The sequence below is a fragment of the Puma concolor genome, chromosome B4 (assembly GCF_028749965.1).
Source record: "Puma concolor isolate L17-30 chromosome B4, mPumCon1.1.hap2, whole genome shotgun sequence".
In the NCBI taxonomy this organism is placed as follows: domain Eukaryota; kingdom Metazoa; phylum Chordata; class Mammalia; order Carnivora; family Felidae; genus Puma; species Puma concolor.
This window is the reverse complement of record NC_141673.1, coordinates 123063601-123079380: the sequence shown is the minus strand read 5'-3', so window position 1 is coordinate 123079380 and position 15780 is coordinate 123063601. Positions and strand designations below refer to the sequence as shown.

Here is a 15780-nt window from a genome sequence, read left to right as displayed (position 1 = left end):
AATTACAGGCCTGTATCCCTGATGAACATAGATGTAAGAATCCTCAACAAAATATCAGCAAAACAAATTCAGTAACGCATTATAACTATTGTGCAGTGGGGCGCCTGGGTGGCTCAGTCAGTTAAGCATCCAACTCTTGATTTAGGCTTGGGTCATGATCTCACGGTTTCTGAGATCAAGCCCCACACCAGGCTCCAAAGCCTGCTTGGGATTCTCCCTCTCCTCTCCCTGCCCCTTTCCCACTTACACACATGTATACTCTTTGAAAATAAATAAACATTTTTTTAAAATGTACCATACACCATGATCAAATGGGATTTATTCCAGGGATGCAAGGATGGTTCAACACCTGCAAATCAGTTCATGTGAGACACACCACATAACAACATGAAGGACAGAATTATACGGTCATCTAAGTAGATAAAAAGTACTTTACAAAAGTCAACATCCAGTTATGATAAAAACTATCAACGAAATGGGTATAAAAGGGTAATATACCTCAACATAATAAAAGCCATATGTGACAAGCTCACAGCCGGCATCATACTTGACAGTGAAAAACCGAAAGATTTTCCTCTAAGATCAGGAACAAGACAAGAACGTCCACTCACCACTTTTATTCAGCATAGTACTGGGAGTCCTAACCAAAGCAGTTAAGCAAGTAAAAGAAATAAAAGGCACCCAGATGGAAAAAGAAGTTAAACTATTTTCAGATGACATATTATATATAGAAAACCCTGAAGACTTCATCAGAAAACTGTTAGAACTAATAAGCAAATTCAGTATAGTTGCAGGATGCAAAATCAGTATGCCAGAAGGTATTACATAAATTGTTTCCAAAATTAGGTTTCATTAGCACGTGGCATTTATGAAGTATTTTTGGCTTTAGTACCCTTTTTGTTAACTTTTCTCTCTTAAACTGCTAGTGACTAGTTCAGTTGCCAATTCCTTGCAGAATAATTGTTGGCCACTCTGTTTTGAACCTTTTTGTATACACTACAACAGTCTCCTCTTTCTTTTAAATAAAATATTTCAGAATTACGTAAAGTACAGAGACTGATACACATCATGAATTTATTACTAATTTAACATCTTAATATTTTGCCATATTTTCATAGATCCTTTTCCAATTTATGAAATATTTGATACATTTTAAGCAATATGTGTAAGCTCTGTAGCATGCAATAATAAATACTCAGGAACCTTTCACCAATTTAAGAAATAGAATGTTACTAATGTTGTTGAACCTAGTGCATGCTCTTTACCACTGTATTCCCCAAAGTTTAACTACTGTCCTGAGTTTTACATTTATCATTCCTCTGCTCTATTCTGAAAGTGTGCATGTATAAAAAGCACATTCCCTTACCCTGTTTCATTCTTTGCTGTGTCAGAGTAAATGGTGGTTCTTCTACTTCTCCATTATCTCATTATCTCATTTCCCCCCTAAATTTTTAATGAGATAAAATTCACATAACATAAAAGTTACCATTTTAAGCTGTTTAAAAGTATACAATTCGGACATTTTTAGTATATTCACAATGTTGTATTAACTGTCACCACTAATTCCAGAACATTTTCATCAAACCAAAAAGAAATCATATATACCCCCAAGCCCCTCTTCCCTGCAAAATCACCCAGGAATCACTACTCTACTTTCTGTCTCTATGGATTTGCCTGTTCTGGACATTTCATATAGAGGGAATTGTACAGCAGGGGGCCATTTAAGCATACGGTTTATCTGTGTTGTAGCATGCATCCGTACTTCATTCTTCATTTATGACTGAATAACACATTGTATGAATATTCCATATTTTATCTGTTCATTGGTTGGTGGACATTGTTGTTTGTACTTCTTGGATAGTATGAAAGATGCTGCTGTGAACATTCATGTACAAGTTTTGGTGTGGATATGTGTTTTTATTTGTCTTGGGTATATTCTTGGGAGTATACTTGCTAGGTCATATGGTAACTCTGTATATTTAACGTTTTAGAAACTGCAATACTGTTTCCCATAGCATTTGTATATTTTACATTCCTATTAGCAATCTATGAGGGTTCCAACTTCTTCAGTCCTCACCAAGATTTGTTATTTTCTTTCTTTCTTTTTTTTTTTTTTTTCAACGTTTATTTATTTTTGCGACAGAGAGAGACAGAGCATGAACGGGGGAGGGGCAGAGAGAGGGAGACACAGAATCGGAAACAGGCTCCAGGCTCTGAGCCATCAGCCCAGAGCCTGACGCGGGGCTCGAACTCACGGACCGCGAGATCGTGACCTGGCTGAAGTCGGACGCTTAACCGACTGCGCCACCCAGGCGCCCCCTTTCTTTTTTTAATCATAGCTATCCAAGCTGGTGTGGTGTCTCATTGTGGTTTTGAATTGCTTTTTCCTAATGACTAATGATATTAACATCTTTTCATGCTCTTATTTGGCCATTTCTAGATCTTCTTTGGAGAAATGACTATTTCTATTTTCTGTGTGTCCGTTCTTGAAAATTTTATGTTTTTAGGAGTCTTTCCCCCCCCCAAAGAATTTGCCCATTTCACCTGCATTTTTTAATTTGTTTGCATACAGTTATCATAGTATTCTCTTTATAATCTTTTTAATTTGATAAGGTGAATATCCTTACAATCCCCTTTCATTCCTGATTTCAGTAATTTGAGTCTTCTGTTTTCTTTGTCATTCTGAAAGATTGGTCAGTTCTGTTCATCTTTCAAACCAGCTTTTAACATTTAACATTTTCTCTAAAGTGTTCCTGTTTTTATTCCATTTCTGCTGTTTATTATTTCCATCCTTCTGCTTGCTTCTGTTTAGTTTGCTTTTTTTCCTAGTTTCTAAACCGGAGGATTATTGATTTAAAATTTTATTTATTTTTTAATTTCTTAAAATGTTTATTCATTTTTGAGAGAGAAGGAGAGAGTGCACAAACATGGGAGGGGCAAAGAGAGAGGAGGACAGAGGATATGAAGCGGGGTCTGGGCTAACAGCAGCAACCCCAAAGCTGGGCTCCCAACTCACAAACCATGAGGTCATGACCTGAGGTGCTAACCAGCCGAGCCACCTGGGCACCCCTAGGTTTTTTTTTGTTTTTTTTTTAATAGGCCTTTACAGCTATAGCTTTCTTTATGAGGGCATATGGGTATCTTTTATGATTTTGAGTATTCTTTGTTGTATTCCCAGTATTCTCTTTTCTCTTTTCTCTCTCTCTCTCTCTTTTTTTTTTTACTTCTCCTCCTGCACATATTCTCTTAGAAAATGTTGTAACACATATCTATAGCTTTAGCGATCATTGATGCTCATTAGATTCCCAAATCTGTTCATCTAAATATCGAATTATCTCTTGAGTTCCAAGTCCATTTCCAACAAATTAATAAATCTCTGTTCCTCTTACATTCCCATTCAAAGCCTGCTCCTTCTTTTGTGTTCCTTATCTCTGTATGGGATTTAGCCACCTAAATCTGTTATGCTACGGAGTTAAACTAAGCTCATCGTGACTTCTCATTTTCTTGGTTATCATTTTATTTTTAAAAGTTTTTCATGGGGCGCCTGGGTGGCTCAGTTGGTTGAGCGGCCGACTTCGGCTTAGGTCATGATCTCACAGTCCGTGAGTTCGAGCCCCACGTTGGGCTCTGTGCTGACAGCTCAGAGCCTGGAGCCTGCTTCAGATTCTATGTCTCCCTCTCGCTGACCCTCCCTCGTTCATGCTCTGTCTCTCTCTGTCTCAAAAATAAATAAACATTAAAAAAAAATTAAAAAAAAAGTTTTTCCTGTTATATATCGCTTTTTTTTACCTTTATGTTTTCCCTGCCCCTACTTGGGTCATATGAACTCTTTCAGCAGCTTCCTGAACTTCATGTCATTATCTAATTCATTCATTAGCTGCTGCTAGAATCAGTGGCCTACTTAAAAATGCAAATCAGGGGCACCTGGGTGGCTCAGTCAGTTAAGCGGCCGTCTTCAGCTCAGGTCATGATTTCATGGTCCCTGAGTTCGAGCCCCGTGTCGGGCTCTGTGCTGACAGCTCAGAGCCTGGAGCCTGTTTCAGATTCTGTGTCTCCCTCTCTCTGACCCTCCTCTGTTCATGCTCTGTCTCTCTCTGTCTCAAAAATAAATAAACTTAAAAAAAAAATTTAAAAATGCAAATCAGGGGCACCTGGGTGGCTCAGTTGTTTAAGTGTCCAACTTCGGCTCAGGTCATGATCTCATGGTGTGTGAGTTCTAGCCCTGGGTTGGGCTCTATGCTGACAGCTCAGAGCCTGGCACCTGCTTCAGATTCTGTGTCTCCCTGTCTCTCTCCCCTTCTCCCGCTCACACTCTGTCTCTGTCTCTGTCTCTGTCTCTCTCTCTCTCTCAAAAATAAACATTAAAAAATTTTTCTAATGCAAATCGGATTGTGTCACTGTCTTACTTAAATCCTCAAAGAATTATCTGGTATTTTTGAGATAAAATTAATATTTTTCAGGGGCGCCTGGGTGGCGCAGTCGGTTAAGCGTCCGACTTCAGCCAGGTCACGATCTCGCGGTCCGTGAGTTCGAGCCCCGCGTCAGGCTCTGGGCTGATGGCTCGGAGCCTGGAGACTGTTTCCGATTCTGTGTCTCCCTCTCTCTCTGCCCCTCCCCTGTTCATGCTCTGTCTCTCTCTGTCCCAAAAATAAATAAAAACGTTGAAAAAAAAATTAAAAAAAAAAAAAATTAATATTTTTCAGCATGGCACGTGGAGTTTTTCATAATCTGCCTTATCTCTTCTTTCCAACTTTATGCTGCATTAGTATAACATACTTGTAGCTAATATTGTAGGAAATATTGTGTATCAATTAATAGTCGTGGGCATTATGTGTTAAGCTACGTCTTAATTTAGTATTTCTCAGAGAGGAACCTAGGACTTAATGGTGGTTGCTCTTCTGGGTGTGTGTGTATAATTATTCCATAAACTTTTGAAAAAAAATTTTTTTTAATGTTTTTATTTTTGAAAGAAATAGAGAAAGGCTCTGAAGCAGGCAGTCTCCAGACTGTCAGCACAGAGCACAGAGCCTGATGCGGTGTTCGAACCCATGAACCGTGAGATCATGACCTGAGCCAGTCAGACGCTTAGCTGACTGAGCCACCCACGTGCCCCAAAATTGGCACTTTCTGATAAGGAAATATTATCATCAATACAGAGAAAAACACATTTAGGAAAACACTTCAACCAGTCTAAATAAAAACCAAAAAACAAATTAGGCACAGTGGGATGAATTTTATGTGACCAGAGAAATTTAGGAGAAATAATATTAAAATTACTGTCTCAATAAAGGAAAAAGAGAACCGGTAGGAGAAAGATAAAACGTAAAACTCTGCTAGCACATTTTGGGAACTTTTACAACAATTTGGAAAGACAAAATAGTCATTTAAATATTTTAAAGAACACTGTATGGAAGGTAAACTTTAAATAGGTGTGCCCGTGGAGTGAAGTGCCTTATGTTTTGTGACATTTGGTTTTATGGTGGTGCCTGGGAGCTAGCCAGCTTGACTAGGAGAATTTAGATTTCATGATGCCTCTAAAGTGTAAGTGTGACTTCTTGGTTTCATCTAGTAGGTGTATTTAAAATGATAAAACAAATGATATGAATATGGGGATTATGGTTTGCTTTTCATAGTCCAGTTGCAAACTAACATCTCATCTGCCTGGTTCTAATTGTTCTGTTTCAGGTGTGATTTTACTCTAGTGCTTTTTAGGTTGTTTAACAATTTATTTATTTACAAGTTTTTCTTACTAGACTATAAACTCATTTACAGTAGGGGTTGGGTTTTATTCATCTTTATTTCATTGGTATTTAGCTCATCATCTACTTGATGCTCCATAAATATTGAATGAATAAATCATTGTCAGTTGCTACATAGTCCTGGAAGAGTTTTCATATATTCTTGGTAATATGTTCATTTTCTTTGGAAATTAAACTTTACATTAGGCAGTCTTGTTTCTCTCAAGAGTAGTAACTTGGTTCTTCCTACAATAATGCATTTGCTTCATTTGTTTATCTTGGCAATTCCTATTTTTAATATAATTTTGAAATAGTAGATTAAAGTAGCTAAAGTGCTTAGATCTGTTTTCACAGCAGTATATTGCTAATTGATTTCTGTGCCCCATTTACTATGCTTTTAAATTTTCTTTAATTATGGTACTTCTGGTTTGTCATGACCATGCTCATTAAACAAATCTCATTTGATGGAGGAGGCAAAGTAATGTCAACCAATTATTCATAAATATCTGCTATAGGATTTAGAATAAGCATGAATGCTAATTGATTTTAGGAATGAACGTTCTTCCTCAAGAATGGAATCCTACTGAGGTTTGTCATAATAGTTTGTGGGAAACTAGATCTTTGCTGTTTACATGTGCCCCCTTTTCATTTCAGGGAAGCATTAAGAAGGTGTAGGGATCTGAGAACAGAGATGAGCAATTTTCAGACATCACCACAGCCTATTAATCATTTGAGATTCACTGCACATAATGAGGTATTAGTGATAGGAGGAGGTGTTGCTGTGAACAGTAGGGAGATTGAGAACCATAGATCTAGATGATTCTAGATCTCATTTCTTTTTAATCACAGTAGACTTGTTTTTCCTTTTTACGTGATGTAGAAGGCCGTATTCTTTATTTTTATACAGTACATTGTTACATTCCAGGATGCAGCAAATGCTACTGTTTGTTCCAGTGTTTGTTCCTATGCTGGAAGGAATTTGGCTAATACTATATAGCCTTGCTAAGTAGTAGAAGACATATACTGTCCATAAGATGGTACGGTTTTTTCCATTTCAAATCAGCCAAGGTATTTATCTCTTGGATCACTTCTAAGCTTCTGGAAGATAGGCTTCATCTTAAGTGATAAACACAGAAGGATATTAACATTTGGATGGTGAATCAGTACTGGGAAGAAAACGTAATTTTCAGTATGCATGTTAACTACTACAAAGCAAAATGAACTTACAGGAGTTTCATTGAAACTATAAGAGAGAACCTGAAAAGGGAAGGGATTAGTATAAATGCTAATGAATTTGTAAGAATTACTTTTAAATTAATTAAATGGTAATGCCATTAACAGTCTCTTTATTTAGAGTGCTGCCTTTTTATTTTAGCAAAAACAAATTTATAATTTAAATTTTCCACAGTTTTTTTTTTGTTGTTTTGTTTTACTTTAACCCTACTGATTCCTGTCCCCTCCTTCTCCCCCCCCCCCCCCCCCCCAGTGTTTTAAGTTTCTCAACTTCTTATCATGGTAGTTTTTAGGAACTGGTTATTAAAAATTTTAAATTAAAGTGTGTCTTTTCTTTAGACAGAGATGACAGTTCTACACTAACAAAGCAGGAACTTAAATTCATAGGTATGTACCAAGTTCAAGCATGATTTTAAAGGGTAATAGTGTCAAGTTAATTAATCCTAACGAAGCTTAGAAACCTTCCTATATAAAGCAGTAATGGGGATCTGTAGTCTCAGAAATGATAACCGAAAGGAATTCTCCATAATTCTGGGTGGTTGATGGGATGACTGTTATCATGTTCTTGTTGTACTTGTTTGGATTTGTCCTATTGCCTAAGACATGGTAAGGTGGATTTTAGGGTTTCTAAAGTTATTTACCTGTCAGGATCTAGATGCCTAGACCACTTTGTACATCTGTGACCCCTCTGTCTCACTGAGGGAAAGAAGAATCTGAGACCATATTTTGTGATTTATAATACTTTTCTAATTCTGTGATGTACTTTTCAAATACTTCTGGATCAGTTGAGAGTGAGCATGTGCATTCTGAATCCAGTATTCTTAACCAGTTAATGTATGCAGCTACTCCCTCCCCCAAAAACCTCAGTTTCACATATTTATAAAACTAATCTTGTGGGTGTGATTACCTGCACTATGGAACTTTTCCTTCTAAAAAGTGTCTTAGTCTTTTTTCATTTGAAAAGTATAAAGTTCTTTCTGTATCTAAAAATCCTGGTCATTTTCTTTGGGGAAATAATTCTATACTGCAAATGGATCCTTTCAGGAGCAGTAAAATCTAAAAGGATAAATATGTGCATAAATAATAATTTCAAGACATAGAATTATAACTTCTTTAATGATCTACAGTATAAAAAGAATTCAGGGCAGGGAAAACTACTTTCAGCTGAGGAAATGAGATGTCCAGAGAATGTAACATTTTACCTGATGCTTAAGGAATATGTAAAATGGAGCTATATGGAGATAGGGATCAGGGGTAGACTCCAGTCCCTGGAATTACAGATAGCACAAGCAGTGGAACATAGGTGTGTAAAGTGATGGTGATACGATATTTGATATGAAATGTATGAAAAATAGTAACCTTACGTATTAGCCAAAGGAGTTGAAAATAGTTGGTAGTTGGGAAATAGTTTGAGTTGGGGAAAAAAATAAAACCTGTTGTTCAGGAAGGTTCATCTGGCTGTAGCATATAAGAATATTGAAAGGAGCTAGAGAACAGAGAAACCAATTAGATTTTTTTGTAATCTAGCTGAATGTGTTAAGGGTCTGAGTGAGGGCAATGGAAGTCAGACTAGTGGGACATCTGTTACTCAAGAAGAACTGGTAATAATTGTCAGTAAATTGAATGGCAGTAGCTGGGGGAGGATGGGTATTCATTTACCAACAAGATGTTTAGGTATAGATGTTTAGCATGCAAATGAACAGATGAGGGTAGAGTGAAACAGAATTGGAAGTAAATTCATATAGGGGGTGAATATAAACTCTGAAATTGGTCATGGCTGAGCAAGGTTGGTAGAGAAGACAGGTTGGATCAGGTTTATTTTAAAATAGAAAAGTATTAATAAGTGGAAAGGAAGACTCTAGAGAGATAAAGGGTTAAGATGCAAGAGAAGACTATTTCATGAATCAAAGAAACTGGATAGATGAACAAGTAGAAGAGTAACTTGAAGGAAGACAGAATAGCTGTGGAAACATGGAGTATAAAAGAAAAAAATTAACCTCCACAATTTGGGGTTAATGAATGTTAATTAATGAATTAGATAATTTTATTTATTTATTTATTTTTAAAATTTTTTTTTTCAACGTTTATTTATTTTTGGGACAGAGAGAGACAGAGCATGAACGGGGGAGGGGCAGAGAGAGAGGGAGACACAGAATCGGAAACAGGCTCCAGGCTCTGAGCCATCAGCCCAGAGCCCGACGCGGGGCTCGAACTCACGGACCGCGAGATCGTGACCTGGCTGAAGTCGGACGCTTAACCAACTGCGCCACCCAGGCGCCCCTTTTTTTTTTTTGAATTAGATAATTTTAGAAGTAGGTTTTCTCTCCAAAACAAATGATTACTTTCAGGTACACGTTAGTAACTTGAGAGTGTTTTCAAAAGTTGTCCTGTTAGTGTACTTGAGAAAAATGTTTTAATGATTACATAATAGTGATAATGATACCTGTATATGTAAAGACTTTATTTTGTAATTCTCAGGGTTTCCTGAGAAGTTATCTCCTTTCCTCTTGTGTGCATCTTTGATTCTGTTCTCTGCCTGCTCCCAACTGAATTAGTCACCAAGTGGTACCTTCTAATTTGAAGGTAGCTAAACATGACTTTTTATATCTAATTTATTATTTTCAAAATCCCACCTTCTCACAGCTGTAGGTTGATACAGATCCTTATCATTTCTTTCACACATTATTGTATGTCTCCTTTTGGTTTTGTCAGTATACCTGGAATTGATCAGGTGGGCTAACTCAAGCCAGTATGGCAGAAATGAATGTCATTTAATCATTTATGATTAAAACATTACTGTCAAGAATTGCCCAGAATTGCTTATCTTACTTTTCCTTAAAGTAATCTTGGGAAAACGAGTTATAATTGTAAAGTTACTTCATTAGTGAACCTGACATCAGAACAAGGACAATTAGTTAGGTCATGTTAAAGATTATCACCATGTTGGGGCACCTGGGTGGCTTAGGCAGCTCAGCTTCCAACTCTTGATTTCTTCTCAGGTCGTGATCCTCAGGGTCATGAGATCTAGGTCATGATATCAAGCCTGGTGTAGGACTCCACGCCCAGTTTAAGATTCTCTCTCTCTCACTGCCCCTCCCCTGCTCTTGTGTGCAGGCACTCACCCTGTCTCTCAAAAAAAAAAAAAAAAAAAAAAAAAGATTATCACCATCTTGATAATGTTCTTTTTCTTTCTGTATAATGCAGTTGATTGCTTTCTTAGCAGCTTCCTTCCACATTAATTTCTAGTCCTGTGTTTGCAGGAACTATGTCCCAGTTACCTTGATGACTAAACTTGGAGTTAGAAACCATGTCTTATGGGGGCGCCTGGGTGGCTCAGTTGGTTGAGCGTCCGAGTTCAGCTCAGGTCACGATCTCGCGGTCCGTGAGTTCGAGCCCCGTGTCGGGCTCTGGGCTGATGGCTCGGAGCCTGGAGCCTGCTTCCGATTCTGTGTCTCCCTCTCTCTCTCTGCCCCTCCCCCGTTCATGCTCTGTCTCTCTCTGTCTCAACAATAAATAAACGTAAAAAAAAATTAAAAAAAAAAGAAACCATGTCTTATGGTGAGCCCTTTCTATAGATGGCCTGTATTACTTGTTTCACACTCAGAGGGTCATTTTATTTAAGGATCTGTGGGTGTATGTATGTGACTATTGACAGGTGGTATTTTTGTATAATAATCACTAGGTATTTGGAATTATACTTCTCAGACTGTTTGGCATTATGCTTGTAATGTTAGGAGAAACTAATATATTCATTCAAAAGATGTATAAAAGGGGTGCCTGGGTGGCGCAGTCGGTTAAGTGTCCAACTTCAGCCAGGTCACGATCTCGCGGTCCGTGAGTTCGAGCCCCGCGTCGGGCTCTGGGCTGATGGCTCAGAGCCTGGAGCCTGTTTCCGATTCTGTGTCTCCCTCTCTCTCTGCCCCTCCCCCGTTCATGCTCTGTCTCTCTCTGTCCCAAAAATAAATAAACGTTGAAAAAAAAAATTAAAAAAAAAAAGATGTATAAAAAATTATATTCAAAGTTGTTGGATGTGTCAAGATTTAGGAGACCAAAATTAAAAAAAATTTTTTTTCTAATATTTATTTATTTTTGAGAGAGAGAGATAAAGAGACAGAGAGAGAGAGAGAGGCAGGAAGGGGCACAGAGAGAGGGAGACATAGAACCTGAAGCAGGCTCCAGGCTCTGAGCTGTCAGCACAGAGCCTGACGTGGGGCTCGAACCCACGAACTGTGAGATCATGACCAGAGCATAAGTCGGACACTTAATCGACTGAGGTATCCCAGAGACCAAAAATTTTTAATCCATGTTGGCAGTAATAGGAAATCTGATTTCCTACAGACCAGGTCCTAAAGAAATTATAGAAAGAAAATAAATCAGTGTAAAGAAGATAGGAAAGACATGAGGGAAGATAATAATTTGAAACAAAGTAGATCTTTAAAAGCAAGTAGAGGGGCACCTGAATGGCTCTGTCCGTTAAGCGTCTGACTCTTGATTTCAGCTCAGGTCATGATCTCACGGTTCGAGGGATCAAGCCCCACATTGGCTCCAGCACAGAGCATGCTTGGGATTCTCTCTCTCCTCCTCTGTGCCCCTCCCCCATTTGCTCTCTCTCTAAAAAATAATGATACAAAAAACAAGTAGAAATTTTAGGTATGGAAAACTGTAATAGTCAAAGTAAAGAACACAATAGATAGGACAAATAACAGTGGATACAGTGAACAACAAAATAATTAATGGGTTTTATACATATTTAAAATAAAAACTATATAGTATGGAGGATAGAAGTAGAATCCAGGTAACAGGAGCTCCAGAAAGGGAGAGAGAGAAAAATGGAGAGGAGGAAATAACCTGAAGAAATAATGGAAATAAATTTCATTTAAAAAAAAAAAAAAAAAAAGATGAGATATCTTAGTTTGAAGTGGCACATAGTGGGCCTAAGAAAAAAGAGTGAAGGAAAAATTCTCATCTAGATACATTATAGGGGAAATTTTAAAATCTCACAGACAAGGAAAGGATTCTAAAACATGGACTATTAAGATGAAGTCTTTCTTGGAGACTACATAAAAATAACTTCAGTTCTAAGGAGGTGGTGCAAGATATGAAATGTCTAGATTTAACAGAGCTAATTATCATAGGAAAAATAATTGAAGATACTGGGAGTATAAAGATTACAGTTACATTTCTTGTAGCACCTCCTGGATTCAATTATTAAATGGTATTTAGGTAGCTTACCTAACAAGTTGGAAATATATCCGTGATAGGTTTTCCCTGACCCCAACAAATTGTATGTATACTGTGTATAAAATAATGTATACATGGCACAAAGGATTATCAATTTCTTATTCTGTTTTCATGGTGCTCAAATTCTATTGGAAGAGTCAGAAATATAAATGAATAATTGCAGAATAAAAAGTTAGGCAAAATTATCATGGCGATTATGTTAAAAGAATAGGTTTGAGAGTAGTTTTTTTCTTGTCTTCATTTTAAAAAATTGATTATGGTCATTACTTGTATGTTTTTATTTAAATCATAGATAACCTTTAATGAAAAATGGGAAATGGTTTTAATAGCTGCCACATCTAATAAGATTATGTTCTTCATTTTAATTAGCAATTTATTTTTTCCTACTAAGCCTCGCTTTCAATTTTCTTAAGCTAAAGAAACAAAAAAAAAAAAAAAAAAAAATCACTGTGTAACGTACTCAATGATGTTTGTTATCTGGGCTTATGATTGATAATAACTTCAGTAAGTCTGTTTTCTTCTTAGTTGAAATATGTCCTTCATTAACCTGACCACCTATATTTTTATCCTTCATCTGAGCTGAGTGTTTCTAGAGAATACAATTTACGTCATGTACACATGCATATCATTATAGATTTGTGATACTAGCCTTCACTGACATTTAAATTGCTTGGCAGTGTTAATACGAATCTCTAGGAAACTCTCTTTTTGCCATGATTGTTTGTATTTTAAAACTTTTACTGCCAGTTAAAATTGCATCTTTTAGTCCCCCAATTCTGCAAACCTACTTGGTTTGTATCCATCCTCTTTTCTTTCTCTCCAGTCCTGCTTGCAGTGCAAGGCTAGTCTGTACTTGTGCTCCACATCTCACCCTTCTGTGCCCTCTCAGAGGCCTTGTCATGTTAGTTTCCTTACCCTTTCACCCTCACTTTTCTTTCCCATCTACATCTAAGCATTCTCTCCTGTCCGTCCTCCTGAACAAAAGAACCCAAACTCCTTTAATCACACATTGCTGTTCATGTGCCTACCCCTTAAACTGTTCTACCTTCACTCACTCGTTTAAGATTTTCTCTTTGTTCTGGGTGGTATGTCTAGATGTGATTTTATTCTTCTTAGGACCTCTTTGCTTCCTAATTGAGAGAATTCATTTTTTTTTTTTTTTAATGTTTATTTTTGAGAGAGTGAGAATGGGGGAGGGGCAGAAAGCGAGGGAGACACAGAATCCAAAGCAGGCTCCAGGCTCTGAGCTGTCAGCACAGAGCCTGACACAGAGCTCAAACCCATGACCTGTGGGTTCAGATCATGACCTGAGCCAAAGTCAGACACTTAACCCACTGAACCCACCCAGGTGCCCCAAGAGAATTCATGTCTTTTGTCAGTTCTGGACACAACTCTAGCCATTACATTTTAAAGTATTTTTATATTTTTATTTTTATTATTTTTATTTTTATTGTAGAGAGAGCACATGCAAGCAGGGGGAGAGGGGCAGAGAGAGAGAGAGAGAGACAGAGAGAGAGAGAGAGACTCTTAAGCAGGCTCCAGTGCTTAGTGTGGAGCCCAATGTGGGGCTTCATCCCATGAACCTGGGGTCATGACCTGAACCCAACTCAGGAGTCGGAAGTTCAACCAACTGAACCACCTAGGTGCTCCTATGGCCATTTAAAATATTGATCCTCCCTATTCTTTCTGTTGTTCAGTAACTTTTGTTAGACATATTTGGACTTTGATTCTGTCTTCCATGTCCCTTAACCTTTCTTTTATAATTTCCATTTATCAATCTCTCTGTGCTCTAGCAGGATAGTAGTTTTTAGGTTTTATTAATTTATTTTGAGGGAGAGAGAGAGACAGAGAGTGAGCAGGGGAGGGGCTGAGAGAGTCCAAGAGAGAATCCCAAGCAGGCTCTGCACTATTAGTGCAGAGCCTGACGTGGGGCTCGATTTCAGGAACCGTGAGATCATGACCTGAGCTGAAATCGAGAGTCTTGACGCTTAACCAACCATCCACTCAGGCGCCCCTGGATAATTTCTTTTGATCTTTTATATTCACTCATCATCTCTTCAGCTATACTGATTTATAATTTTACCTGCCTAATGGGTAAAGATTTTTAGTGAATGTGCTTTTCAATTTTTAGAATTCTTTAAAAAAAAATTTTTTTTTAACGTTTATTCATTTTTGAGAGGCAAAAAGAGAGCATGAGCAGGGAAGGGGCAGAGAGAGGGAGACACAGAATCAGAAGCAGGCTCCAGGCTCTGAGCTGTCAGCACAGAGCCCGACGCAGGGCTTGAACTCACAAACCGTGAGATCATGACCTGAGCTGAGGTCGGACGCTTAACCGACTGAGCCACCCGGGCGCCCCTCAATTTTTAGAATTCTTTTTGGTCCTTTCTAAAATGGATCTGGTCTGGTTTTGTTTTTCTCTTTCTTGTTTTTAAGAACATGTAGCACTTTTCTCACATGTAAAATATTTTTATTTTCAAACAGTCTCAAACTTACAGAAAAGTTACATAGAGTATAATATACAGAACTGTATGTTCCCAGAGTATTTGAGAATAAGTTGCAGATACAGTGCCACATTAGCCCTGAATACTTCAGTCTTTATTTTTAAAATTTTACGGGGCGCCTGGGTGGCGCAGTCGGTTAAGCGTCCGACTTCAGCCAGGTCACGATCTCGCGGTCCGTGAGTTCGAGCCCCACGTCGGGCTCTGGGCTGATGGCTCAGAGCCTGGAGCCTATTTCCGATTCTGTGTCTCCCTCTCCCTCTGCCCCTCCCCCGTTCATGCTCTGTCTCTCTCTGTCCCAAAAATAAATAAACATTGAAAAAAAAAAATTTTTTTAATTTTATTGTTATTTTTGTAATGTTTATTTTTGAGAGAGAGAGAGAGCATGAGCAGGGGAGGGACAGAGATAGAGGGAGACATAGAATCTGAAGCAGGCTTCAGCACAGAGCTTGATGCAGGGCTAGAACTTGTGAACCGGGAGATCATGACCTGAGCTGAAGTCAGACACTTAACCGACTGAGCCACCGAGGTGCCCAGAATACTTTAGTTTTTATAGACAAGGACATTTTACTGTAAAATCACAATACAGTGATCAAGAACAGGAAATTAATATCACCATATTACTACCATCTACTCGTCAGATGGCCATTCACATTTTGACTGTTGTCTCAGAATTTTACAGGTTAGTTATTTTTGGGTTTGGTTCATTTTTTTTCATTATTAGAGCTGTGTTATTTATTTATTTATTTTGGAGCAGGATATCATAGATGTGATCTTTCCATTGCATCTATCAGATGACACATAATCAGGCATTTCCAATGAAAAGGTTTTCTTTTCCTCTTTGTAATTATGTATATTGTGGAATTAAGTATGAGACTACAAATATCCCATTCCTCATCATACTTTTAATTTGTATCAGTGTGGATTTACAGATTTGTGTGGGGGTATGATGTATTTATTGTGATGCTCAAATTGTTCACAGTTTAGCTAGTGGGAGCCCCTTTAAGCTGGCACATTTGTCCCCATTCATTATTCTTTGAACACTTATTTTCTGGCATTGCAAGTATATT

At 37.8% G+C, this 15780-nt stretch overlaps 1 protein-coding gene across 16 annotated transcripts in view; it reads left to right on the top strand.

Moving 5' to 3' along the window:
• Positions 1-15780, top strand: part of MLLT10 (MLLT10 histone lysine methyltransferase DOT1L cofactor) — a 241101-nt gene that overhangs the window by 185433 nt on the left and 39888 nt on the right. For 11 of the 16 annotated variants that reach the window (XM_086714783.1, XM_086714788.1, XM_086714794.1 and 8 more), the window contains one exon: positions 7311-7358. The exons of the other annotated variants lie outside the window; for them this stretch is intronic. In XM_086714783.1, the coding sequence (XP_086570909.1) occupies positions 7311-7358 (48 nt within the window). The remainder of the gene's footprint in view (positions 1-7310; positions 7359-15780) is intronic. 16 annotated transcript variants of the gene reach the window in all.